The sequence below is a fragment of the Perognathus longimembris genome, chromosome 19, assembly GCF_023159225.1.
Source record: "Perognathus longimembris pacificus isolate PPM17 chromosome 19, ASM2315922v1, whole genome shotgun sequence".
NCBI classification, from domain to species: domain Eukaryota; kingdom Metazoa; phylum Chordata; class Mammalia; order Rodentia; family Heteromyidae; genus Perognathus; species Perognathus longimembris.
The window spans coordinates 5,510,518-5,538,256 of record NC_063179.1 but is presented as its reverse complement, the minus strand read 5'-3'; the positions used below and the strand labels follow the sequence as shown (position 1 = coordinate 5,538,256).

Below are 27,739 nucleotides of genomic sequence, written 5' to 3'. Positions count from 1 at the left end.
TCCAGGATAGGGACTGTTGTATCTGAGGCAAACTGCAGTGAAGAAGCTTGTATTCCAGTGGATCCAAAGCGCGCTTATATATAGTAAGCATCTAGCACAGAGGAGAATCAGTGGTGGACTAGACCCGTTGTAGACAGATTCTCCCAGATTCCTGAATTCCAACCCAAAGGAAGAACCAGACATACGTGTAGCAGCCAGTGTCCTAAATGGACATGTCAGGCACTCAGTGGACATGTTTTTCCCCCTTCTGGAAGGTACCTCTGCAGCAATGAGGTTACCGCCTCAATATCCAATACAAAATCAATGGTAGGTGATCAATGATGGAGGTTTCGAGCTAAGGGAGTACGAACGGAACAGCTCATCACAAATAAATTGAGTCCCCAGAACTCCCATCCCTGGATTTTCATGGTTTGATCTCCCATATGCTGGCCATCTGCAACAGACACATCTTTCCTGTGAAATTGTAGTCGTTCGATTGAGCATATGGTGTTAAGTTCCACTGTGGATCCTTGGAGAGCACTGTGTGTTCAGTGTAATTTAAATAAGCTCACTGAGTGACGGAGGCTAGAGTAGTGAGATGTCCAGCATCACTGACGATAGGAAAAGGAAGCGATTTAACTGGCTGCCCTGGAAGAAAAGAGATTGTTCTTTTAAATGGAAAATGTAGATGGTTTCATTTTCCATCTACTAGATTAAAAGGAGACTGCAGAATACTTCCAAATGACCTCTCTCAACCAAAAACGCAATCAAGATCTTTATAAAGAGGATATTTAGATAGGATGCACCTATTTGTGCTTAAAAAGGTTACTAGCATAAATTAATTACCTGAAGGGGGTTGATGGTGCAATTTGCAACATATAATATACTTTAGTCCAATTCCATCCATCTATATTACTCTTTATTTGTACTTTGAATAAGTAGTCTACAAGTGTTGTTCTAATGCTGCTTTTGCATAGAAATTTGCTGCTCAGATTTTCAAACCCGATATGGAAATCCCACATGATGGGTGGAAGTTGGTGTCAGGGAAATGACAGTGAAGAATATTGGGTTGGGCATTGGTTCACTGTCAAATACTTACTTAAGACCATGGCTACAAGTAGCCACTCAATGGCTGATGCAAAACATTAGCAGGTTCTTAACTTTTAAACAGTGAAGCCTGCCCTCAAGATTCATAGTAAATATGAACAAAAATTTGACTGTGTTCAAATTGTGATGCTTGAAGCTAGAATGTGAGTTGTTGTTAACATAATTTTCTCTTAATCATAAGCTAACATGACTTGATCAAAAGTTTTAACAATGGGCTGGGGATATAGCCTAGTGGCAAGAGTGCCTGCCTCGGTTACACGAGGCCCTAGGTTCGATTCCCCAGCACCACATATACAGAAAACGGCCAGAAGCGGCGCTGTGGCTCAAGTGGCAGAGTGCTAGCCTTGAGCGGGAAGAAGCCAGGGACAGTGCTCAGGCCCTGAGTCCAAGGCCCAGGACTGGCCAAAAAAAAAAAAAAAAAGTTTTAACAATAATAAAAAGCTGAATATCAGAAAGTGTACGTCTTCTGTTGATCAGGGTGAGGGAGGACGAGAAAGCCTTGACTTCAAGAAAAAATGCGAAGGCCTTCTTAGGATACACTTCACGCATCGTGGAGTGGTTGATTAAAAGTAGAAACCTAGCCAGGTGCTGGGGGCTCACACCTTTAAGCTTAGCTACCCAGGAGGCTCAAATCTGAGCATCGCAGTTCAAGGGCAGCCTGAAAAAAGTTTGTAAACTCTTATCTCCAATTAAGCAGCAAAGACACCAGAAGTGAAGTTGTGCCCAAGGGGTAGAGTGCTAGCTTTGTGCAAATAAGCTCAGGGACAGTGCCCAGGCACTGAGTTTAAGCCTCAGAACCGGCAACAAAAGGAGAAGGAAGGGAGAGAGGGAGGGAGGGAGGGAGGGAGGGAGGGAGGGAGGGAGGGAGGGAGGGAAAGGGAAGGGAAGGGAAGGGAAAGGAAGGGAAAGGAAGGGAAAGGAAGGGAAGGAGGGAGGGAAGGAGGGAGAGAAGTAAGGAGGGAACGAGGGAGGAAAGAAAGGACAGAAGGAAGGAAGGAAAGTAGGAAGGAAGGGAGGGAAGAAGGAAGGGAAGGAGGGAGGGAGGGAGGAAAGGAAGGAAGGAGGGAAGAAGGAAGGGAAGGAGAGAGGGAGGGAGGGAGGAAAGGGAGGAAGGAAGGAAGGAAGGAAGGAAGGAAGGAAGGAAGGAAGGAAGGAAGGAAGGAAGGAAAGGAAAAGAAAGGAGGAAGGAAGGAAGCCCTCTGCATTCTGTTTCACAAGTTGTCGTAAAAGTATCCATGACTTGCCCAATTCTTGTGGAAGCTATAACGACTCACTAAAGCAATGCCCTTGATGACCTTTCTAGAAAGGTGAGCAGCACCGAGGAAGTCACTGGTGTCCCTTTGCTTTGCAGGAACGTAAGCTCCGCGGGGGAGGAGGCCCGCCGGAGGATGCGCGAGTGCGATGGGCTGACGGACGCCTTGCTGTATGTGATTCAGTCTGCGCTGGGGAGCAGTGAGATCGATAGCAAGGTTGGTAGTGTCCTGTCCACAGAGCTGATGCGTGTTAGAGACTAATGGCCACCCTGAGACCAGACCGACCGCTGTGTCAAAACCAGAGGGTGTCATGGTTCCGTGCTCTGCCCTAACGCTGCCCTCTCGAAGCAGCGCTTCGCCTTGTCAAGCTAACGCTGAGTGACCATCCAGATGGTTGTGTTACTCAAACCACAGGTGTTCGGGTAAGCGTGTCAATTTTGCACATCCCAGCACCCAGAATCTTCTGGTTGTATAATATCAACTGTGCAAAGAGAAGATATGAAAAACGAATCCATCTGAGTCTGGCACTGGTGGCTTGCGCCTCTAATCCCAGTGACTCACGAGGCTGAGGTCTGAGGTTCCCAGTTCCTAGCCAGCCCAGGCAGAAAAGTCCCTGAGAGGCTTTTATCTCCAGTACACTACCCAGAAAGAGCCGGAAGTGGTGCTGTGGCCCAAGTGGTAGAGTGCTAGCCTTGAGTGCAGAGAGGCTCAGGGAGAGAACCCAGGCTCTGAGTTCAAGCCGCAGGCTGGAGGAAAACAACAACAACAACAACAAAATCCACACCCTATCTACATGAATAATTACCTAGTCTCCTAAGTTCTCTTTTTAACAACTAACTGTATCCATTGCCATTTTGAATGCCTGACAGATCTTTTTTGAAAATGGCCAAAGACTAAATCAATGAATCTGCCCACATGTGAAACAGTAACTGCTGTAGTGCACAAGCCCCAAGAGCGTTGGGTGGGACTTCCCAGCGTGGGTGCTGGTGTTGGGTTTGTCTCGATTCACTGTTTCCCCCTCAGATGGCATGTAAGTAACTACTTTCATATCCTGATATAAACACGGGCGTTACCAGTGGTTTTAAGTATCACCTGAGATGGAAGGGCCCTAATGGGGGCCTCTTCAGAGCCTCCCTGATGGGCGTAGGGGCCTTGTTGTGAGGCCCCATGCATTGGGGTGCCGGGGGATGGTGAACGGCCTCCTTGGCCTCCAGTGGCCAGCTGTCAGTAAGAAGCCACCCCAGTTCTACCAAACAAAAATGACTGCGGACGTGACCCCCACGTGCCGTGACCCCCCACGTGCCCTGTGGGGGGCAGACTCCGCCCTGGCAGAGAACCGCCGCCACCTCCATCCCCGGCTCCAGAGCAGCACTTTCTGTTCCACACGTCTAACACGTCTGCCCGCCCCCTCCCTCCCCCTCTCCAAATCAATCACAGTAGCCCACTCTGACCCCCAGGCCTGTCCTTGACACCCGAGTCGGATGATACATTGCACATTGCGGGTTCAGAGCCCGCTAGAGTAGACGGGGCTTTGCAGCGGACGGCTTGGCAGTCCGGCAGAATGTAAAGTCGTTGTAAATTTATTTAAAAATCAGTAAATTAGGGATTCAGTTAACTGTCTCTGTGGGTGAGTGAGAATAGCACTTATTAACTTTGACCATAAATTAACGTTACCAATTTTTTTTTAATTACTGACGTAGCCCAACACCTGGGATCCCAACCACCTGGGACCCCCCTGCTCTTGGAGCACTGCTTTACCCCAGCGGCGATCACTGCCTGTCACCTCATCTTTTAGCTTGCTGGGTTTGCATGCATTCCTTTGCCATATGCTATTAATTCCAAAGACAAACCACAATGTAGTAAAGATTTAACGCGCCTCCTTTGTAAAAAGCCCTAATAACCGTCTTCAACCTTTCAATAGCATTGACAAGAAAATTAAATCCCTAACAAGGTGACTAGTGAAGATGCCTGGAGGCTTTACAGAGGCTTGTGGATACAAGAGACACGCGTCCACTGCCACGGCCAGGCTGAGCACCTGACTGTGCGCCGCAGCCAGAGACGGGGCACCACCGGCTCTCCCGCTGTCTGAGAGGTCAAGTCCAGGCTGGACCCCCAGCCAGGCTCCCCCGCCATTCTCTCTGGAGTTTCAGCCGTCTTCGGGAGCAGGGTGTGAGAACTTCCAGGCGCCATGGCCCCAACACCACGTTCTGTGTTTGAGACGATCGGACTTGCCGCCCTCTGGGGAGACCTGGTCGAGCATCCATGTCAGTGCCCGCGTTTTCCCCGGGAGAGGGAGATGGAATCAGTGGCAGTTTCCCGTGCTGGACTCGGAAGACCAGAGAGCCTTGAGGGGTAGAGAGATGACTGCGCGGGGCTGGGCATCCATTCGGGCCCCAGACAGTGCCCCCTCCTTCCCCACCAGCCGGAGGGCGGAGCCGTGTGCCTCAACTCCTGACACGGGGCGTGGGCCTGGCTGAGGGCAGGTCTGTGACCAGGTGTGACGGGGGTCTTTGCTGGCCAGCCAGGGCTGTGGAGTTTCAATGCGTCGTGATTGTGCCACCGCTTCCCACTCGGCCCCTGTGCACAGGCACTTCAGAGCTCTCACCAGGGCAGGATGGGGGTGGGGGGGCACGGAAATGTGAGAACATATGTTCCTTAAGGCTAGAGGAGTTAATGAATAAAAGAGTCTGGATCCGGGCAGGCTCCTGCTCCGCTGCTGTAATTGGCACCGTTGGCTGAATGGGTAGCATATGGCGGAGACTCTGTAGATGGCGTTTGAATGAGCCCTCTCCAATACGAAAGAAGGGCTCCCAATGACCCTGGTGACCAAGAAGAATGGCTGAGAGTGTTGTTGACAGCAATGGGTGTCACAAGCAAAGCCACCAGATGCCACTTGCCTTCTGCCGGTGTCCTGGTTTTTTTCTTTGCTTTTCTTTTCTTGTCCCCCATTCCTATAGAGGAAAGCACTTGAACTGGTAGCTTACCTAAACCAAGCCAGACTGTGCCGCTCCGGGAAGCGTAATGAGAGGTTGATCCCCGAGGGACCCCTCCCCTCCCCTCCACTCCTAGTCTCTCTCTCCCTCGCCTTCTTCCTCTCTCTCTCTCTCCTCCTCCTCTCTCCCTCCCTCTCTTCTCTCCTCCCCCCCCCCGTTCTTCCTCCTCTCTCCTCTCTCCCTTCCCAGCTTCTTCCCAGATCATCTCCCGGCCACGGGGAGATTATAAAGCATTTCTCAAACCTCTAGATTTTCTCCCCAGTCGTCGTCTGTTAAACAGAGGAACGGCGAAGCCCCCTGGGAGGATGAACAGCAGGATGAGAGAGAAGTTTATTCTCCCAAGTCTTTGATGTAAGAAAAATCAGTTTGAGCTGATTTGAAAATCGTTCTGACTTGTGCCATAACATTTTCCTTTCAGTGAGAAGACTTCTCTGTCTTTCATGCGCCGGCCCGTGTTTACCTGCTTTCATGCCGGGTTCCCTTTTTGAAGCTTGAAATAGAAAATCAAGTTGACTCAAAGCCTATGGGATTAGCAGCCCTGAAACCTTGAAAAGCCAACAAGAAAGGTCTAGAATGGCAAAGGCTCGGGAGGTAGATCCTGAGAATTGGTTTCCCTGGTTGATTTTCACAACTTCCATCCCTCTCCTCCCCCGTGAGATGAAGGGCGCCGGTTGTGGCTACCTATTAGCAGACGCAGGATGTGGGTGGCCTGCTCTCAGCCCCCCTCAGCCCTGCTCCTGCACTGGGGTTCTTTCTTCCCTCCTCTGTGAAGAACGTTTGGGTCATCTGCCTCCGGTGGTGGCAGCCACAGAGAAAAACGAAAATGACAATGGTGGTTGAATTTGCACGGTAAAACTTGGCTGCCTTTATTATGTGTCCCTCTCCTCGGCTGCCTCATTTTATAGTTATTTGATTTCCTTGCTCCTCTGGTTCCTCGAGGACAGAACAAAGGTTGGCGTGGTGTGCAGACAAACCTTTCTGCAGGTCAGAGGCGAAGTGCCTGAAGCCGGGCCGCGGGCGTGGCTTCTGTCCCGGCCCTCCCGTCGCATGGGCGCAGAGGAATCGGAGGAACGGCATCCAGAGATGAACACGACGCATGTGGTTTCCAAGAACACATTGCATACCACAGGCTATACACTGGCTTTGGCTCTCCTGCTGCAGTTTACCAAGCCCTCTTTCTGAGCAGTTTGGCAGGCACTGTATCTGCCAACTCTCGCAGCCCTCCTGGTAGTCCTGCAAAGCCAGGGCTTCACTCCCCAGTTCCCAAACGAGGTCACAGAAGCACAGAGAGATGAACTACACAGCTTGCTCAATGGCAGAGCTGGGACTCAAACCCAAGCCAAGGCAACTATTGTCGGTCTCATGCCCAGATCTCCAGACTGGGCAGTCTCCCAGCATTGTCAATGCCCGGGTAGTGTTTGCTGTGCCCCAGGCATTGGTTTACAATGCTTACAATGCTGCACGAGTATCCTATTGCTGTGGGAACAAATGACACAAATGTGGCGGCTTAAAAGAAACTCGTGCATGTATCGGCTTACAGCTGTAGAGATCAGGAATCTGAAACGGGTCTCATTAGGTTAAAATCCAAGTGTCATCAGGACTTCTGGAGAATTGTAGGGGGGAATTCATTTCCTTCTCCGTCCCCGTTCGCACACACCTCCCTTGGCTTGTAGCCCCTTCTGCCATCTTCAGAGTCAATGGCACTTCACTTTCTTCCCTTATCACACCCTCTGAGCTTGGCACTTCTACTTCCTGTTTTCATTCACGGGGTCCTTGTGATTTTACGAGCTGCAGGGATAATCGAGATAATCTCCACACGTGACAGTCAGCAGATAAGCATCCTTACTCCCAAGTGCAGCCTAAATCCCCACCTCCCCAACAAGGTCTAACACACTCCCAGGGTCTAGTACCGAGAGTGTGGACACTTACTGTGTGTGTGGTGCTATTCTTCCTGCCATGGACTACATTAGCCCAACCGCCCCATGCCACGGCCATCTCTGGGCTCCTGTTGTGATCCTATTACACAGGGGATATTGAGCTCTGGAGATGTGCACAGCGTTACATAAGGAACATCGGCAGAATTGGGTTCCACAGATGCCCACCTCCACAACATGAACCCCAATCTCTGTTTAACACTTTGCTAGGAAAATAGGAATGGAAGCCACCTTGGGAAAAAAAATCGAGATGAGCCAATCAGTAGTCTACAGCTCCTCCTTCTTTTTTTTTTTTTTTCTGGGACAACTCTGCTTTGCACCTGTTGTTCCTAAAAAGGAGCCACCCAGAAAGTGGCTTGGTAAATGGTGCATGTTGGTGACCCCGCCAGTACTAACTGAAATCCAGCATCTGTGCTCCTGCAAACACATGAGTTTGGTAATTTGCCTGCCATTAGAAGTTTTTCTCCTCATATATGAATTTCAATCTGTAATGGCCAATGCTTATAGATGTGGTGATCCATTTCTTAGCTGAGAGAACCAACCAGAAGACCTCTTAAAACTTCTCTAGATTCTTCCCAATGTGGCTCTTAGACCCAAAATAGTTTAGTAAAGTTTAGTATAGTTTATTCAACAGTAAAACTGCATGGTCTGGGCCCTTTGAACAATGAACAGTGTGCAACAATGAATATCAGGAAGCTGAATGAATATTAGGAACCCTGTTTTGGATTGGGGGAGGGAGGCGGGTGGATGGAAAAAGGAATGGAGGAGAAACACAGTCGTAATACTCCGTGTACACATGTGAAATGTGTGAAACGTGACACAACTGGCGGAGGAAAAGGAAGGAAGGTGGGGTGGGGGGGAATGGTGGAAAGAGAGACTGTAGTCAAGAGGCACTAGACACATAGAGATGTGCTACATTTACTCTCCAGCCTGCTGTAGATTTAAAAAAGAAAAAGTAAACTAAAATAAAAACTAAGTCCTTCCCAAAAGGAGAGTGTGCACACAGAGAGTGCGCGTCTTTCCCGAGTGGCGGCGCTGGAGCTCTATGGCGCCTTTATTCATTCCTCTTGTGTTTCCGTTTTGTTTTGGGGGGCCCTCCAGACCGTTGAAAACTGTGTGTGCATCTTACGGAACCTCTCGTACCGGCTGGCAGCAGAAACGTCTCAGGGACAGCACATGGGCACGGATGAGCTGGACGGGCTGCTCTGCGGCGAAGCCAACGGCAAGGACGCCGAGAGCTCCGGCTGCTGGGGAAAGAAGAAGAAGAAGAAGAAGTCCCAGGATCAGGTGATGTGGCTGTTCACACAGCATGGGATTGTCCACCGCCCCCCCTTGTGCTAGCAAGAAGGTGTCAGTATACAGGGGTGCGTGCTAAGGTCATGAATGCATCTGCACCGCTTCCTTGGGGGCAGGGGGCTTGTGTAGTTGAGCGGGTGGACGTTAACTGACCTCTTCCATTTGTGGGGGCTGAGCTGAGACAGCTCCTTTCAAATCAAGGCAGAAGCCGTGCAAGGCCCTGGCATGCTCGGGCACCCTGCCCTTTGAGGGCACAGGCAGGACCAGCGTTGAGGGTCCTTTGTGGACCCACAGTGTGTGTGAGGTCCCTGTTGGCGGCAGGCCAGCCGCTCTGCTGGTGGCAAGATGCACACAGGAGGGGAAGGGAGGTGTGGAGACCGAGACACCAGATTCCATGTGTGGGTTACGGCAGGCTTTCAGACAGTTGGCTCTGCGGTCTGGCTGTTGTCCTTAGGAGTGGGAGTGACAGTGAGAAACCCAGCCCCCTTCGGACAACGATAGGGGATGGTTCCAGTAGGTTAGGAGCGTTGTGCCGCTTCAACACAGAGCCTGCGCTGGGCAGAGGAGGAAGGACTTGCCCAGAGTCCAACAGGCTTCTCCTCTCCCTGCGTCTTGGAGAGGTGGAAACCCTTGAGGCCCTCAGGAAAGGTAGTGATGGGAAGGAGGCACACAATGCTGCCAGCCGAGTACCCTGCCGACCATGACACACACACACACACACACACACACACACACACACACACACACACACACCATTGCAATCAGGTGCCTTCCCCCTACAATGAGGTCATCTGTCCACCTCCCCCCAACACACACACTGGTCCACCTCCCACACACACTGAAATCCAGCCTTACCTGGACACCGAGATCTTCCTTACGCTGGGGAAGGTTATGCCAGCCAGGATCAGACTGACCTGGGCAAGAGAACCCCCAAGACAGGAGTGGAACACCCATACTCTGTGCCAGGTGTGCAGTTCAGGATAACTGTACGGACACATTTGTCTGGATCCAGGCACAGTGTTTTCTAAACTGGCCGACATTCAATCAAAAGGCAACAGAAAACCTCTGGAGGAGGATGTAAAGGGAATGCCTTAGGTCACCTTAATGCCTGGGGCATGTTCCCTGTGTGCCAATGTTGGCATTTGCTTCAGGTTTTGCTTCTCTGGTTGTTTGGATTCACTGGGTGTGTGTCCAAATGTCTGGATCTACTTGTCTGGTATATGCCTGCCAGTTCGTTAAGAGAGACGCATTCCTTGTCCCGTTGATGGTCCCTCTGTCCCCTCTGGGAGCTAATTACCAGCTCCACCTTCTCCCATCATGGGTCAGAGCTCTGGGCTCTCTTCCTGTCTCTGCATGGAATCGGTCTTTCAAGAGTGGAGCTGTGATTTTCCTTACAAATTAGCAGTGAGCTACAAAAAGAAAAGAATATACATTCCTCCACTATTTCCCTTCTGTAGAAAATTGACAATTACAATTGGTAACCTTTCCGATCATTTAACACTTCAGAATACAATTAGACTCCATTGGCTGGATTTGCATAGTCTTTTAGTAAAAGGGTCTCTTTCCTTCCAATGCGGAAATTTGCTCTAATCAGAGGCAGGTACTCCCTCTATGTTACGGTGCTGACGTGTGTGTGTCTTTGGCTCTGCGTGTCCATGTGTCTGGATATAGGCGGTGGGGCTGGTACTCAGGGCCTCCTGGGTGCAGCTCCTGAGCTTTCGCTCAAGACTGGTGCTCTACACCATGAGACATCCCTCCACTCCCAACTTTTTGGTGCCTAATTGGAGATAAGAGTCTGACGGACTTGCCTGCTTGGACTGACAGCGCTGGGATTCTAAGATCCCAGTCCCCCGAGCAGCTCTATGATCTAGACAAAGCGGAGGGGAAGGGAAGCCAGGAGTGGCACACATCCGTCATCCCTGTTACCAGCCACGCAGAAGGTAGAGGGAGGAGAAGCTAACTCTGAGGCCAGCCCTAAGCAAAAATGACACCCTACCTGAAAAATAAACGAAAGCAAGAAAGCCCGGATGCCTGGCTCAAGTGGTAGAGTGCTTGCCTGGCAAGGTTAGCACTGCCAGAGGAGAGGAGCCAGGTTGGTTAAGAGGGTTCAACAGGGGTCCTCCGTCTCTGGGGGCCGTACCTCATCACTAAAATCCATACCGTGTGCATTCTTTCCACACAGTGCGGCCCCTGCTTGCCTACACCCAGGCAGCTCCTCACTCCCCTGCCTGCCCAGCCCACGTCTGAAGAGAGAGCAGAGGCGGGGAACGTCCCATAAACGGGGCCCTTCATCACTTGCACAACTTGATTTTCTTCTCGGCAGGCAAGGAAAGAGCCTGGTGCCTAGAATGCACCCATTTTCAGGCCAGATTGGATGTTGTGACCCCAAACCTTCCTTCTAGAGACTTGCATCGCTTCCCCCTTTTGTAAAACACTGGTGTCGAGGACAATACCCGTCTGTACGTCAGACTCACCCCTTCTCGGCCAGGTGAATGCTTTAAGGCCTGGGCTATGCAAACCGTTATTTACCTTTATCGCCCTTGCTCGTGAAAGCCTAAGTACATGCATTTGATTTTTTTTTTATATAATCACTTTATGGATCTGCCCTTCACACTATTGATACTCGTACGTTTTCATTTCCCAACGTCACAGGCGTGGTTTTTTTTTTCTTTTGTCTGATACAGCTTTCCTTTTCTTATTAATAACCACACTTCACCCCCCCCCCTTTGGCTGCCTCTTACCACTTCCTGTCTCGCCATCTGCTCGCTTCAGCTGTGGCTCACTCCCCTGTCTGGTGCCAGCCTCGTCTCGCTCCGCTGTCACCCACCATATGATAGCTGCTTGATTCAAGGCATGCGATTTCGTGTCCTGGGAGCATCAGATGGGACAGGCTTCCCCACCTCCAGCGGTACCTGAAAGGGCTGCTCTCTAAGTGACTGCACAAACTTAAAAATCGCTTTTTTTTAAAAGTATTATTCCCTTTAAGTGGCTACACAACTCAGCCTATTATTTCTGAGTCCAATACATCTTGATCACATGGCCCCTCCCATGCCATGGTATTAATGCCATTGCCCTGTGTCTTGCACTGGACAAGCCTTTCCCAAGTCTCTTACTGGGGATGTGTTAGGCTGAGCCCAGGAATAACAGATTCAAAACCACCTTGGGATCCCTTCCCCCCTAAGAAAGTAGCTCCTGCTTTCCTTTACCCTATGTTTTAGTCACATTATGGTAGAAGGACCATATGTTTAGTTTATAGATGATGAATTTTAACTTTGGTAACGTTTACATGTCCCACGATGTCTCCTGGGTCTTCACCTATGCAAGCGGTGAGCCTGTAAAGAGTGATTCCCCTCCTTTCGTCGAATCCTAACTGCACTTTGCTCAATTGTCTCAATGTGGGTTAATAGGGTATCAAGTATATTAGTATCACCCTTAACGAATGCTTCTAATCACTTTGTGGGGGAAACCCTCTTTTTAATGAACAGTTGATGATTCCCCCACTATCAACTTAATAAAAGTTTGAGTGAAGTCAGCTACATTGTCTGACTTTGAAACAGTTCTTCTGCAACGTGCGGGTTCCGGGGTGCCATCCATGTTCTAAAGGAGCAAACGTCCCCATTGATCCCCATCACTCATTGCCATCAAAGGTGATCTATCTTCCACATCAATTCTCCTTTTATTTCTTCCAGCTTCTCTCTGTACTTGTTTAAAAAAAAAGAGAGAATGTAATACAAGACGTTTCAGAATTACATAGATGTGTCAGAGCAGAAGGAAATTATCGACTGATTTAATCCTGTACCCTGCTTTAGAGTGCAGAAATTAAAGAAAGGAGAGTAGAATGGAAGCCAGAAAAAGAGCTGGGGGCTGCGTGTCCCCCTGCCCGCCGCGGCTGTCACGGTGTGTGATTGGGTAAACGACGCTTCTGTGTACCTGCTGCCATCTGTGCGTGGCCTGGCTCCTCCAGGAGGGGACAGTCTCTCATGCAGGTGGAGCTGAGATTCGGCCCTCTGGTTCTTCTGACATTACTAGATCTCTGTATGAAAATGAGGGCTTGCCATGCTCAAGGAGATGACAGAGCAGACAGTGCAACAAGCAAACAACAAATTGGAATCGTCACCACCGCGGGCGTCTTTCCTTTCCCAGCCCATGTGGCTTCAGCCTGATGAGAAGGTTGACAGAGCTACACGCGCCGCTCCTCCCTTAGTGCAGCCAGCCAGGGTCCGGGAAGGAGCAGAGTCACGGCGCCGGCTCACACCCCACGCTTCCCAGGATGTCTGAAGAAGAGGTGCTGGTTTCGTGGATAAGCCTTTCACAGGTGCACAGTTGAACGATTGAGACACAGCCTGAGTTGACTGAGCACCTGCCTAAAGTCAGGCTCAGAGACAAAGGGCGCGTATTCTCTCTCCTATGTAGACGTTACATCTAAATTATAAATATATATACATATATGTGTAAGCAGATGCAGAGTCCTGTAAGTAAATCTGCAGGCATATTAACTAAAGTATGGTTTGTGCAGGGTAGGATTCCAGAGGTGTAACTCCTTTGAACAACTATCGGTTTGACATACTGAATCCCAAGGCGCTGGAATCTGTGTCATCGTAGGGGCTGAGATCAAGTTGGGGGTGAGGGGGGAAGGAGGGCGGACAAATGGAGGAGGGAGGTGAGAGAATGCAGTGATAATATTCGATACACATGTGTGAGAATGGAACCTGGGAGAGATGAGAGAGAGTGACGAAAGGGTGACATTTATCCGCATGCATTGCACTCAAAGGCTGACAGATTGAGTTGAAACCTTTTTGTACAACTACCAAAAGATAATAAGCCCAAAATAAGCTTTAAAAAAAAAATGAAACTCCATGCACTGCTAACGTGTTACAGTCCAGCTGGGTGCCGGTGGCTCACCCTGTAATCCTCACTACTCAGGAGGCTGACATCTGAAGACTGAGGTTTGAAGCCGGCCTGAGCAGGAAAGTTCATGAGTCTTTTATTTCCAACTAAACAGCAAAAAAAGTTGAAGTGAAGCTGTAGCTCAAGTGGTAGAATGCCAGCCTTGAGCAAAAAAAGCTGAGGGACAGTGTGCAGGACCTGAGTTCAAGCTTCAGGACTGATACACACACACACACACACACACACACACACACACACACACAGACAGAGAGAGAGAGAGAGAGAGAGAGAGAGAGAGAGAGAGAATGCTGCAATCCAGTGACAAGCTGACTGAAAATGACCTTTAATAGGAATCCAGCTGCCATCCATGAATGTCATTCCGCTCTGACCTTTAGCCCTAACTTAAACTAAGCTCTTTATAATTGAGAGAAGGAAGACATGAGATTTTAATTTTTCCTCTGGAAAAAAATATTAAAATCATTTGTGACAGCAGATAACTTTATTGGTATCTCTTGCAACTGTTCCAGTTTTCATTTGTTTGGTTTTGTTTGTTTGTTTTGGGCCAGTCCTGGAGCTGGAACTCTGGACCTGGGCACTGTCCCTCAGGTCTTTTGTTCAAGACTAGTGATCTGTGACTTGAGCTACATCTCTACTTCTGGGTTTTTAGTGCTTAATTGGAGGTGAGATTCTCATAAACTTTAAGCCAGGATCTTCAGTTCTCAGACTCCGGAGTAGCTAGGATAATAGGTGTGGGCCACTAGCACCAGGCAATAGTTCCATTTTTATAGTATCACAGCATAAAGCAAATCTACATTTTCTTCCAGTGAAATTTTGAAAATCAAGGACCTTACTTAGACTGTAAAATGCAGTTCTGTTTTTACATTTAAGTGACACATGTATACACACCTGAATTTATATGTGTACATCAAATAACCATGAGAAAACTTAGCATATACAGTGTACATTTTGTTTATTTTTTTAACAATTATTAATAAACACAAATAATCTAAACAACTTTGTAAATCCACCCAAAGATTTTAAAGACACTGTTCTGTTTCACTATGATTTTTAGCAGAAATAAATATGAGGGGTTTTTTCTACATAGGATGTTTTATTTCTTTCCTCATTGTGATCATTCCCTTTCTGTCTTTTTTGTGTTTTTTTTTTGGCCAGTTGTGGGGCTGGAACTCAGGTCCCTGAGCTCTTTTGCTCAAGGCTAGCACTCTACCACCACTTTGAGCCATAGCACCACTCCAATTTCCTGGTGGTTAATGGGAGATAAGCAGCTCACAGACTTTCTTGCCTGGGCTGGCTTTGAACCATGATCCTCAGATCTCAGCCTTCTGATTACAAATGTGAGCCACCAGCACCTAGTTTCTTTTTGTCTTTTATTAAACAAATATAGAAGCTATTTGCAATTGAAGATTAGAATCATTATTTCAGTTTTAATGATTTTTGGAATCAGAATAAGAAGGTTTGAAATGTAGAAAAGAAAAGGAAGTGCAAGCATTCTATTAATGCATATCATAATAATTAGAGATTTTATGATACATTTTACTTGGGATATAGCACTAAGTCCCATGGTGCTTTGCATCTTTGTTCATTTAACTTTTATTGTTATCATTTGTCCAAGCTGGTATAAAGTTTTCATAACTACCATTTTAATGGTGGACTCATATTCCTTTGTGAATATAAGCTATAATTTTTTAATTCTGTATAATTAATTTTAACTACACATTGTCCTGAAATTCAAGGCAAAGTAACAGGATTGTGTAAGACCTACAGATGCCTATAGCTCATGTCAGTGTATCTCATAATCCATAATGATCTCTTCCCTTTTATTCATTATGTTATTTTTTATTAGAGGCAGTGATGGTGTCCAAATCAAATAAGGATATACTTTACTGATTGTATAGGAGTGCATCAGAGTTGTCCATAAGTTATCATGATTATGATTCTGCATAAGAAGTGAAGGCACTGGATATTCCTACTGTTGTACAACAGCTGATGTATGAGCTATGAAACACACACTGTGCTCAATCCAAATATACCCATCTCTGTTCCTCCCTCCTTAGAGAGGTTGTGTTAGACTTGTTATCAGAAAGCGGGTCCCCTCTGTTGCCAGTTCCAGTCCCTTCTGCATGTGCCCCAGTTTCCCCCGCCATAAGCTCTCTGGGCAGACATGACTCTCCCACTTCCTGTAGTCCCCTAGTGTACTAATGCTCCAGCCCACCAGTGGTCACCCAGCGTTAGGACCCTTGCTGTTGCTCATGTTCGTGGTGATGACGGAAGGTAGCATGACGAGTCCTGCAGCTGTGACGGATGTTGACTGTCTCATTTCTCTTCCACCAGTGGGATGGAGTAGGACCTCTTCCTGACTGTGCCGAGCCACCCAAAGGGATCCAGATGCTGTGGCACCCGTCCATAGTCAAACCCTACCTCACGCTGCTCTCTGAGTGCTCAAATCCAGACACGCTGGAAGGGGCGGCAGGCGCCCTGCAGAACCTGGCTGCAGGGAGCTGGAAGGTATGGCCAGTTCATTATCATAAAAAAAATCTGGAATTATGAGCACGGACTTAGGGGGAAAGAAATACAAGCGTAGTTTCTGAAAATTACAATTTTAAGAATGATTTTTAGGACATTAGAGAGAAAGAAATGTATTGAGCTATTGGACTTGGAAAGATGTTGGTTTCAGGCTGGTTTCTTCTTCATGGCTCAAGGATCCGAGAAGCCCAGGGCAAAGCCAGGAGCAAGTATAGTCCTAGAAAATGCTGGAAGAGGCTTCCCCATCCTTGCATACAGCTGAGCCACTTGGCTTTCCAAGAAGGGTGAACATGGTGTTTTCACAGTACTGTCTCTGACTATGGTGGGATCTAGTCCTTAAACACCTTGTATAAAAACTTAGATAAATGCTTTCAATGTTTCATCAGTTCCCAAAGAAAAGATACCTGTGCCTTCTTCAGTTATAGGTTTATAGGGAAGAATGGTGTCATTCGTGATACAGTACTGCCAGGGGAGCAGGGAAGAATAGTACTAACGCGTAGACATGATTGTGATGAGATTAGCAGGCCCTTCTCCTCCAGCACTCATAAACTGCCCCTGTCCCTGGTTGATGCTCAACGAAAGTCACCATGACCTTCGTATGAGGTCGACAGGGATTTCTTTGCCTTGGGAAGGAATTACTGAGCACACGTGCCAATGTGCCTCGTTGCATAAGTATATGGGACCAACTCTTGGAAGAATGAAAATATGTGGGGTGAACGCCAGAGAAAAATGAAGGATTTTTCCCCCTTTTTTCTTTTACCATCGTGTACCATTCATTGAAAACCAACCCAGGTATTTGGGATAGACATCGATCGATCTTTTCCTTGACTTCCTTTCACTTCAAAGCGGTCTGGACACTGACACATGGCTACAGATAATGTCCAGGTCAGAGGCGGGGATGTCTGTGCACCTGCCTCGCTCAGCAGCTACTTGACGATGTCTGTCTCCCTCCCCTCCCCCCTCCTCCTCCTCCCCATCACCACAGTCTGGCCGGCAGCACTCCCTTCCTCTTCCCTTCTTCCTCAGCTGGGGCGTCAGCTGGGCTGATGCGGGCTCACTAGCCTTCTCTTCGTGGTCTTAGGAATGGACACAGTTCTCCCTTTTGCTCCCTGACCAACGTTTCAACTTAAAGAACTGAGGCCCAGCCGCACAGGAAGTAACAGTGCCTCCCTTTTGATCAGAAAGGGGCGGAGAAACGTTCCTGAAACAAATTCACCCCCCACAGAGAGTCATTTTAGATAACTAGAAAGGAACTGATCTGAAAACACTTTTTTATAACACAAACGTTTTTAAGTTTAGAGTTTAAGTTTAGAATTTTAGCCCACTCCTGGAAACTTGGACTCAACTCACAGCAGCACCAACCCCCCCCCCAATCCTAGACGCTACCTTCTCTACACAGAGGAACCTGAGCAGATTACAGCACCTGCTGTGTCTCACACGCCTTCTCCTTAAACGGAAGATCGCCGCTGCCTCACGGACCCGAACTCAGATCCATCTCAACACCGAATGCAAGTGTGGGCGTAAGATAGCATAGCCCGAGGATCACTACAGGCGGGCCATAAGTGTCCATGCCCCCCAACTTCCCAGCCAGCTCCCATGCCTCGATGCCCTACCTATGGATTTGAGCAGAGGCACAAAGACCTAGACTCCATTAAGGACACAATACAGTATGCCATCTTCATATATGGTACTTCTGTTTTCCTGTTATCTTAGATCCTTACCGTGGCAATATGGGGAAACACGTGTGGATACTACACAATTATGAATGTAGGATTTCCACGTTTACCTAGTCTCTATATGTACTGAAAATCAAAAGCCGAAAGAAAAGAAATGTGCTGAAGGCTCAAGTCAAACTTCCAGAGTTGAAAATATAGTGTCTCAAGCAAAAGCTGCAGGGGATGGAATTAAAAGTACATTAAGTACTGGGAAAAAATAATTTGTGGAGCTCTCTGTGCACAGTGCCTCATACTTCTAACACTAGCCACTCAGAAGGCAGGGATCAGCCAGATCACTGTTCGAGGTCAGCCTTGCAGAAAAATTAGTGAGGTCCTCGTCTCAACCAACAAGCTGGGTGTTGTGTTACACATCTATAATCCTAGATACATGGGAGGCATGGGTAAGAGGACCCCCAGTCTGAGACAGACCTAGGCAATACCACAATACCCTTTCTGAAAACTAAGACAAAAAAGGGAACTTGGCCTACCCTGTAGAGTGCCTGCCTCAAAGGGACAGGACCCTGAATGCAAATGCCAATACTGCCGTCAAGAAAAGAAAACAGTCAGTGAACTTGAAGCCAGCAAGAGAAACCATTCAAAATGAACCGCAGAGAGAAAAGGAAAAGAAATGCAGAGTTCGTTTGTCAGTGCACGAATCGCCAGTGATACAATGCAGTGCGGATCCACGGGAGAGAGAGAGCGGAAAGAGGCTATTTAGAGAAATAACGGTGAACGTTTTTCCACATTTAATGAAAACCATCAGTTTACAGGATCGAAGCACTCGGAGGAAATGCAGACCAACACCTATCATTACAAAGTGCTCAGAACTGGCAAGGAAGAGAAAACCACAAAGGCAAGCAGAGGAACGAGACTTGTTAGGTTCAGAGACTTGCATGCCATCTCCATGGCACGTTCGAGAGGGTGTCCCCAGTCAGCTGTCCCTGCTCCCCGCTGGCCCCTGCTGAGCCACTGACCGTCCTTGAGAAGGACGTCTGATTGGTCAAGCACACACTGCTCTTCACACCCTCCTGCTTGGTGTGTGCTTGACTAAACAAAAATGGCCATGCTTAATTCACACAGTGTCTGTTCCCATGCCTGCCCTGCACATGACAGTCTGCTTTGCTCATAAGCGTCATTCGGTTGTTCAGGATTTCCTAGCACGCACCATGAGCCGGACCATCCTCGGGTGGACGCATTCCATGACCCTTTATTTGGCTCTCTGATTCAGAGAGCAATATGTAAGTCAATAGAAGTCATGGAGCACTGTTGTCTTTTGCACGTCAGTTCAGGCTGTCGCGGTCAGTCACGGCGCCCAGTCCGGCAGTTCCTAAGTCCTGAACGTTGTACGCACTCAGGCTCTGCGTCTGACGCCAGCTGTGACCACGACAGCTGCCAGAGCCGCTGGGGATGTGAAGCACATTGACTTAGGTCGTCGGGATAAGACAATAATAGACCTTTGCTATTTTTATATTTTTAAGTTCTCTCCTACTTTGACTATGTACCACTAGTTATGAAAGAGGGATAATTTCAGATGTGTTCCGGCAATGCCGTTCTGCTGTTTCAGCACAAACACATAATATTAGTTCAGCCCAGTTATCCCCAGGGTGACTCTCTCCCCACATAGCCAAAGACATTTATTTGCTACGTTTTTCTATTGCCAGTGAAATAGACTATTAAGAATGAGGCAGAAAGTCTTGGAAGACCTGGGGTCAATGGTCCAGAAGAGAAGCTGTTTTATGTTTCAGACAACATCTAAAAACTATGACCAGTGGGCGTCCATCCACATTAGATTGCAGGCCACAAATTAGAAAGCCCAGGGAGTAACTCTCATAGGTAGGCACACACACACACACACACACACACACATGCACACACACGACCACAAAGTGAGAATAGAAAAGATAAAAGATAAAATAAAGAACACAAGAATTAGAGTACATATGAGGCTGCAAGAAAGTAAAGCTATCAGAGGTCATTCGATGTCTCGGCTCTTCCGTAGTTTCTAGCAAGTAACAGTCATAACACTGGTCATCTGTGGCCAAGAGAATGCCAAATTATTACTCATAATTTTAGCTGCTAGAAAGCATTTTAGCACCATTTCTACCCCAATGGCTAAAATAGAATTGTGACTCTCAAGATGTCAGTGTTGTGTTTAAGTCACAGTTCCCTAGGACTCCTAGAGAAATGAACAGGCCTTCAGGTACACAGGGGGTTGCAAAGGAGTACTTCTGTGTAGTTATAAATAGATGCATGTCTACAAAAGAGTTTTCTTGTCAAAATAAATCACGTCATCACCATCCGTTATACAGATGAAGAAAGATAAATATCACAGAGGCACATAGAGATAGAAATAGACACATTTTTTTTCATTTACTACATGACATAGAAAGGGAGGTAGATGATTCTGGGGTGAGTAGAGAAGATAACCACTAAGCCAAATGCTGATGAATTATCACAGCTCCAGGAAGGTTCAAAATGACTTTTACAGAAACTAGGTGGAGAAATTCTTACTTTAAAAAGACAATTTAAAAAAAAAACCAAAACAATCATGGGTAATTAAGATACTGACTGAGGATGCAGAGGTATATTGACTTTCACACGTACAGTGCTACCACCTGAAATCTACGAGTCTCACAATGTGTTTTAAAGCAATTCTGGATATTGAGTATATTTCTTTAGTAGTCCTTAACTTTTTATGAGCCTACAAAAACAGAATTTTGCATGGAGATTGCTTTTTATGGACCTCATCTTCTGAAACAATAACTTCTGTTTATGGAGAGAGCATACAACACTTCTCCTATGACAAATTGACTAGAAAACCAGACCTTCATAATGGCCCTAAACACTTTTTAAACTTTAAAACATTCATTACTTGGTTTATGAGCATCAGAAAAACCTAATGGCATTATGGCAAAAGTAAAGTGATAAATGTTTCTCATGGCTGACACGGACTTCAGCTACATTTTTCTCATTTGCAGTACAGTGATTTTGTTGTTTGCAGAATATTAAACTGATTGAATAGAGTGGTATGAAGATTTACAAAATGCGAATGAATATTCTTTCAGTTCCCATTCTAGTGTACCTGAGCTTCATGAAAACTCACAATCTGAACTGTAGAAATATCCTCGACTGGCTATAAGGCCAAATGGTTTGGATATCCTTCATATTTAATTTCTCCCTAATATGTGAATATTTTCAGTGCTATTTGCCTCTTTCTTTTTAAAAATTAGATATGATAAAGATACCTTGGAAATGATTCTGTAATATTTAATGAGTTAACATGATGGCACTATCAATATAGTAAAGAAGGAAGCTGAATTTCTGACCATCTAATGCAACTGAATAAAAAATGTAAGAGAACTGGGAAATTAGAGGCTTGTCCTTAGAGACAAACCACAAGAAAGATACTGAGTTTGGCACAGTTGAGTAGCTACCATGTCACATAAATGAAAAAAAACTAGGGTAAATTAGTGGGATGAAACAAGTAAAAGTAAGAATCAGTTTGACATCTAAGACGAAGTGAGCTGGCTTTGTCCCAGATAATGGTGGGAAGCAAAGCATACATTTCAAATGCGGAGAAACAGAGTTCTGAAAGCCTATGATGAAAATGGAGCATGAAACATTATGCCTCACAGATTAGTAACTAGACCAGAATAAACACCAAGAGGGGCTAAGAACTGCATCAGTCAGCAATCTCCGAGAGACAGTGCACTCGGAGAAAATGAGGGCGGCGGAAATGTGTATATACTGGCTACCAGGCCAGGCGCACTGGGAGAGGCCAGGGAAGGTACAGGTGTAGCAGGAAATAAGTCCACGAGGCCCGGCCCTACTACCTACGACTTAGAAAGTTTCTTCCCACAGAAGCCAGAAGAAATAGTAACTCAAGACTGTGTCTGAAATGTAAACTCTTTAAACATACAAATCAACTGTCGAAAAGACCTGTATTTATAGCCTTATTATTGATTTCATCACTGTTGTGGGGTGATCTGGTTTCGGAGGTCTACAGAAGTTCAGAACTCCACTCAGATGAAGTAGAAATACTGAACTAGAGCGACTTGCGCTTCCAGTTATCATGTCCAGACAGTGAGACAAGGTCCACATTTGCCTTCCTTTGCAGCAAACACACACACACACACACACACACACACACACACACACACACACAGAACCTAAATGTATGGATCAGATGCAGGGAAGACCATAAGTGAACGGCAGCAATCCCGAGACAGGAAGCACGAGTGGTCAGCCCTACAACGGGTACCTCTTAAAAGTTAGGCTCCATTCTCAAGTAAATTAACTGCATTTGAGAGGAAAGACTTAAAGTGCCTCTGACAATGAACGGGTACCCAGCACCCAACAAGTTAATATTAAGAATATCTGATATAAAGTTGGGAATTGCCCTACTGGCAAATCAAAAGGAAATAGTCATTCATAATGAGGATTAAATCAGCTCAGAACTGACACAGATGTTAAAATGATCAAACAGGAGATTATTATAATTACTTTCTACGTGTTCAGAAAGTTAAATGGAAACAGAAAGTATATTGTAAAAAAAATACCTACAGTTGAAAGTATAATTTTTTTAAATATATGGGATACAATAAACAGCAGATTAAACACTACAGGCAAACAAGATTAATAGAGCAGAGGATAATGTCAGAAGGTAGCAAAAGGAAAAACAGAAGAGAAAATAGAAACACAGACCCTTTGTGATCACCCAACGACCCCAAATATGCATAATCGCCACCCCCACGTAAAGGAGAGAAAGAGGTGAATGAGAACAGAAAGGAAAAAAAATCATCGAAAGAATAATAATTCAATTGTTTCTGAGTTTAATGAAAACTATAGACACATAGATTCAAGAAGCTCAAATAATCCCCTTCACGGGCAATGTGAAGGGGATACAGCCTGGTTGCGTCAAACACCAGTGATAAAGAGAAAATCTTCAAAGCAGCTGGGGAGGCAGAAGACGCCCTTCCCACAAAGCAAGACAGGGTGTTCTCAGCTCAGTGGTCGGCACCTTTCCCCAGCCCCTGAGCGGCTGGAGGACAGGACATCAGGAAAGCACTGAGGAACCCCTGTACCTCCTGGCCTCATCTTATACTACACTGATTCTAGCTTGGTATCGAGCAGACATACATGACAATAAAGAAAACACTTAAATGGGTTGCTACCCTAGGCACAGGTAGTCGTGAATCTGTCTGTTACAAAACCCCTTCTAAGCCTTGTTTAAGACACTGAGTATTCAAGAAAGAGCCATTTCCAGGCCAGGTTGGAATTGTACCCTAAAATATTTCATTAAATTGCTGCTGCAATGCTTAGAGGCAAGTCAGCTCAGATCTGCTATACCTCCGTTCTTCTCTTCCTAGAGGAAAACAAATGCTCCAAATCCTCCAGCCAAAGGTTCTGATACCCGGCACAGAGGCCACAGGATTAAGGGATTCATTTGGCTTTCAAAAAGACTCATAGGGGAGCACGGAGCTGCTTCCAACCCTCACGGTACTTTGTGGAAGTGGTTAGAACTCTCTGGATGCATTAGTGATTGCCAAGGCTTTGATCTTTTCCGCACAGAGCTGTTCATTGGAGAATGCTTTACTTCCATAACAAGCCCTTAGTGCTGCAAATCAGCCTGACCTTTCCACTCATCAATTAAACATTTTTAAATCTCCCACTGTAGGCCAGAAAGGGGATGACAATGGAAGTGAAGAGACAAGCAGGAGTCGGTCTCTTTCCTTGCAATGTAATGAGCATGGAAATAAAGAGTTCAAGAGGTCGTTATTAATGCTCTGATAGGAGGATGGCCAGGCCCGGGAGGTCATGTTTGCCAGGAAGTGGCAAAGGAGGAGGAGAGCATTTCCCTGTATCTTCAGATCTCATGATGGCGAATTCATTTTATTACGTTAAGTGCAGACTATGTATGATCAGGAAATGGCAGCTGCAATAACAAAGAGGCCCACAAATGCCTAAGAAATCTAGCAAGAAAGAAGGCAGAAGTTCTTTCCTGTTGTGGCAGGAAAGGACAGGGGTGAAGGAAAGGGAGCCCCCCCTTCTGGTGTTCACTCACCCCCACCTCAGCCGGGAGGTGTTGGGCCATCTTCAGCATGCAACTCAGCAAGGCTGCTCTTTGGCGCCAGCAAGCAAGAACCCAACTGAAACTCATGTCCAGGACAAAGGATGCTTCCCCGGGAAAACCGAGATCCCAGCTCCCATCCCTGCTTACACTCTGAGCACCTCTTCTGGTTCTCAGGAGACAAATGTGCCTGAGAGTTCAGACTCTACGGACAGGAAGCAAGAGCTTGTCATAAGGTAACCTAAACCCAGATTCAAGAAAAGCAAAGTTCTGTTCTCTAACAACACAAAGGTTTTCTAATGCATCCCTGTTGCAAAACACACCCAGGTTACAGAACATCTTAGTAAAAAAGCAATTGCCTTTGAGATAGCCTAGCACCTTGGGCTTCCACCATTGCTATGCTTTGCACTTACAAGACTGAATGCCCTCATTAGCGTAGGGCCTGCAGCCTGGGCCCTTAAGACAAATTTTAAATGTTCTCCTTCCCTTCACTCGAAAGAAAAAAATGGTTTGACATTTCCTTTCAAACAGGATATATTCTCCCGCGAAAACAAAAAGTGTCACGTCATCTCCTCTACTCATGAGGCACCGTATTAAAAAAGAAAATAACTACAGACATAGTAGAAGAAAACCTTTCTGACTTGATGTCAAGTAAGTGAGGAGAATAAACAACGGAGTGGATCTTATCATCCTGTCCCCAATAAAAATACCACTCACCACTTGCCGGGCCCTGAGCCCAGTGGTGAGGTGCGAGGCTGCCTTTGCCACTGCTTCAAGGCCAGAACTGCCACCAGTTCCACTCAGAACCTCCATCACGTCAATGACACCCCCCCCAATGGCCTGTCAGTACAGCGCTGCCACAGCAGAAATGCGGGAGGCTCAGAACGAGACCAGGAAAGGTTTTATCGCATTCCCTGTGAGGTCCAGCCTCTGAACAGGGTGGCATTTAATTCCCTTAGAGTCATCTCTCATTGCCAATTACATGCAGTGAAGACCCCCCCCCCCCAACATAACACTCACAACCCTTCCTGTGTCCAGAAAGGAAGGTATTTTTAATTGAAAATTACTGGTCCTTGAGATAGCTGGAGGGCTGGAGAAAAGCTATCCGTGTGCTCGTTCATTTAGTGCAGAAATGAGCACAGTTCACCTCCCCACGACCTTCAATTGTTCTGACCATGGGACCACATCACAACGGTTTCCCTTCCCTCTCCCCAGGAAAGTACATCGATGGGATGGTAACATTTTCAGAATTTCATGAATATATGTAGCCAAATTCAGTCTTTGCAATAACTTGACTTACATTTATAAACTACAGGCAGACAAGAAAAAAAAAATAGAACACACAATAGCGCCCCTTCCCTGAATCCACATTTTTACTTATTATTGTTTTGCTGACATAAGGTAGTTATTCACCGGTATTCTCCAATGGAAATGCCTTTTTTTCCTTCAAAATATATATTGGAACTTTGAAGGAAAAAAAAAAAGTATGATCTTATAACATGATGGAACTTAAAAAGCTGACATCTGGATCCTGTGTGTGTTACAGGAACAACCTGTCACAGCACATGCGGAGTGCCATGTACTGACATTGCCTATTTGTTCCGGAATTCCCAGGGTAGCCCCACTGTTCTCTTCCAGTAAAGCAAGGCTTCATAAATACTCTGGGAAGAGAGCTACCATCCACCCTCCTCGTGAGAGCCAGACGCCGCGCGAAGCCCATGCTGTTATAGATGAATTCAGAATGCCACGAGGCGCGTTACCACAGGCCCTGTATCTATTTCTCACTGTGTAAGATGCCACTGACTTCGTGCCCAGGTGGCTGTGTGACATCGCGTGCGGAAACGCTTCCGGATGGCTACGTGGTGTTTGGAAGAGTTAAAAATTTAAAATATAACCTTTCCTTATCATGTGAAAAGAAAAAAGGGGCATGGCTAATTTCATCGTGTCAGTGGGGAAATGGGCACTTAACAGAAAAACGTTTAATTGCGCTCTACTTTCAATAACAAGGTCCACAGACAAATTCCAAATTTTAGCACTGTCCTGGGTTGAGCCTCAGAAAAGACTTTTTGCATTTAATGGAGAACATTATCCTTAGTCATTTAGCAAATTACTAGGATTCCAAGAGGAGGAAACCTTTTTTAAAACTTACATCTCCTTTTAAACATGAATAATCTTTAACAGATGCCCATACTGGATGTGGAGGAGAAACGTTTGAAAACTTATAGCCATGGATTGTGTTTATAGCCAGGCTGAGACTGTTAAAAGCCAAGCTTCTGAAAACCCACATTTGAGTAAAGCGCCCTGGATTTAAGGGGTTCCGAGGTTACTGACTTCACCTTATCGGCAAGCCTTCGGGGTATACAGTGACGGAATGTATTAGACACAAACTTGTATTCAAGTGCCTTTGTTGTACACTCCAGGTTTCATCTCAGCCCTAGATTTGCCTGATTTTATTTAAAACAAACAAACAAACAATCTAGTTATAGTGAGGCAAATTCAACCTGGCTTGGAGCCTGGCTTCACTGATGTTTTGAGCCCTTGCCCTGTCCTGGTCTCTACAATTGATGCTCCCCTTGGGACTGTGCAAGCATATTCCTGCAGAAAGGTGGGGACTACATTCTGCATTGGTCCCATTCCTCAGTTGGAGACACATCCACCCTGCGCTGCCTCCTGTCCAGAACATACATGGGTGTGCTGCTGCTGGTGACAGAATCATCTCTGGTCCACCCTGGGCTCTCTGAGCCCGCTCCTGCCTCTTGGTTTCCACCTCCACCGTGGTGTCACCTGCCTTCCGGCGGCGTAAGCTCTCTGCAGCTCCACGTCCTCCGCCATTCCACAGCGGGCTTGTGCTCTGCTGCTCCCAGAAGCCTTCGGGGCTGCACGGGGGGGGGGGGGGCTGTAGGTACCCAGTGCGGCATGTACCCCACACGGTGCTCTTCCTGCTCTGCGCTCCCCACGCCGGAGCCTTGTTGAATCTCACTCAGCCACTATTAGAGTGGAAGTAAAGAAGAAGACGTCGTGGCGTCTCTCCTTTCTACCATGGGATCCTCAGCCCCTCACCAGCGCAGGGACTCATCCAGAGTCTAGGACTCAGGTGACAGCCTGCTCGCTGCTGTCATTTCTCTTCCTTCCTTCCCACCCTGCGCTCCCCACCCCAGGGTGGAGGCTCTGCCTCTGCCAATCCCCTTTCAAATACATCCCAGCTTCCACCTGGATCTGTGCCCTTTAGTTTTAAACATTAATCTGATTTCTTCTCCTTCTCTGACAATGCCTTGTGGGGCCGAGCAACCCTCCAGGAGGATGCGGGCAAATGCAGCCGTGACGTTTCCAGGCTCTGTCCCATGGCCTGTGAACACAAGACACAGACAAGAAACTCCTGGCTACCCCGGGCTTCTCAGTGTCACGCTCACCGAATCTCGGCACGCAGTTCTCAGGACTGTGTTGAAATCTCCATTGGCGCCGCTCATAGCACTCACTGAGTCTTTATCCCAGTTCAGAGGAATGCCGAGCCGATTATTGGAAATCACAACTAACACCGTGAAAGCCAATGGTAATGGGTTATTTTGTCGAGAACGCCATCTGCCGTGCGTGGAGATGTCTTTACCGTACACCGGCTCTGCGGAGGCACGAGGACTCTGGACTCCAGACCTGGATGAGCCTTCGCAGGATGCCAGCCCTGGCTTCTCGTTTCCCCCTTGTAAAAGAGGAATCGCAGCAGTGCCTGCCCCACGGGGACCACTAAGACTAAGACACAAGGACTCAGCGCAGTGCCCCGCGAATGATGACGCGCCGGGTCAGCGCAGGGAGCCACGAGCCTCTTGAAGCCCGCTGTGGAAAGTCTGCTGTCTCCCGAGCCCAATCCTTCCCCTCCACCCCCTCTCCTCCTTTGGCCTCTTCTGCTTCATTTTCGTCTCCTTCTTCCTGCTTCTCCCCTTCCTTCTCCGTTCTTGAGCTCGTGGAC

General features: G+C 47.0%; 1 protein-coding gene across 2 annotated transcripts in view; it reads left to right on the top strand.

Moving 5' to 3' along the window:
- Ctnnd2 (catenin delta 2) overlaps positions 1-27,739 on the top strand; it is a 716,561-nt gene that overhangs the window by 598,089 nt on the left and 90,733 nt on the right. For both annotated transcript variants that reach the window (XM_048368208.1, XM_048368209.1), the window contains exons 13-15: positions 2,438-2,555; positions 8,368-8,553; positions 15,802-15,975. In XM_048368208.1, coding sequence (XP_048224165.1) covers positions 2,438-2,555; positions 8,368-8,553; positions 15,802-15,975 — 478 coding nt within the window. The remainder of the gene's footprint in view (positions 1-2,437; positions 2,556-8,367; positions 8,554-15,801; positions 15,976-27,739) is intronic.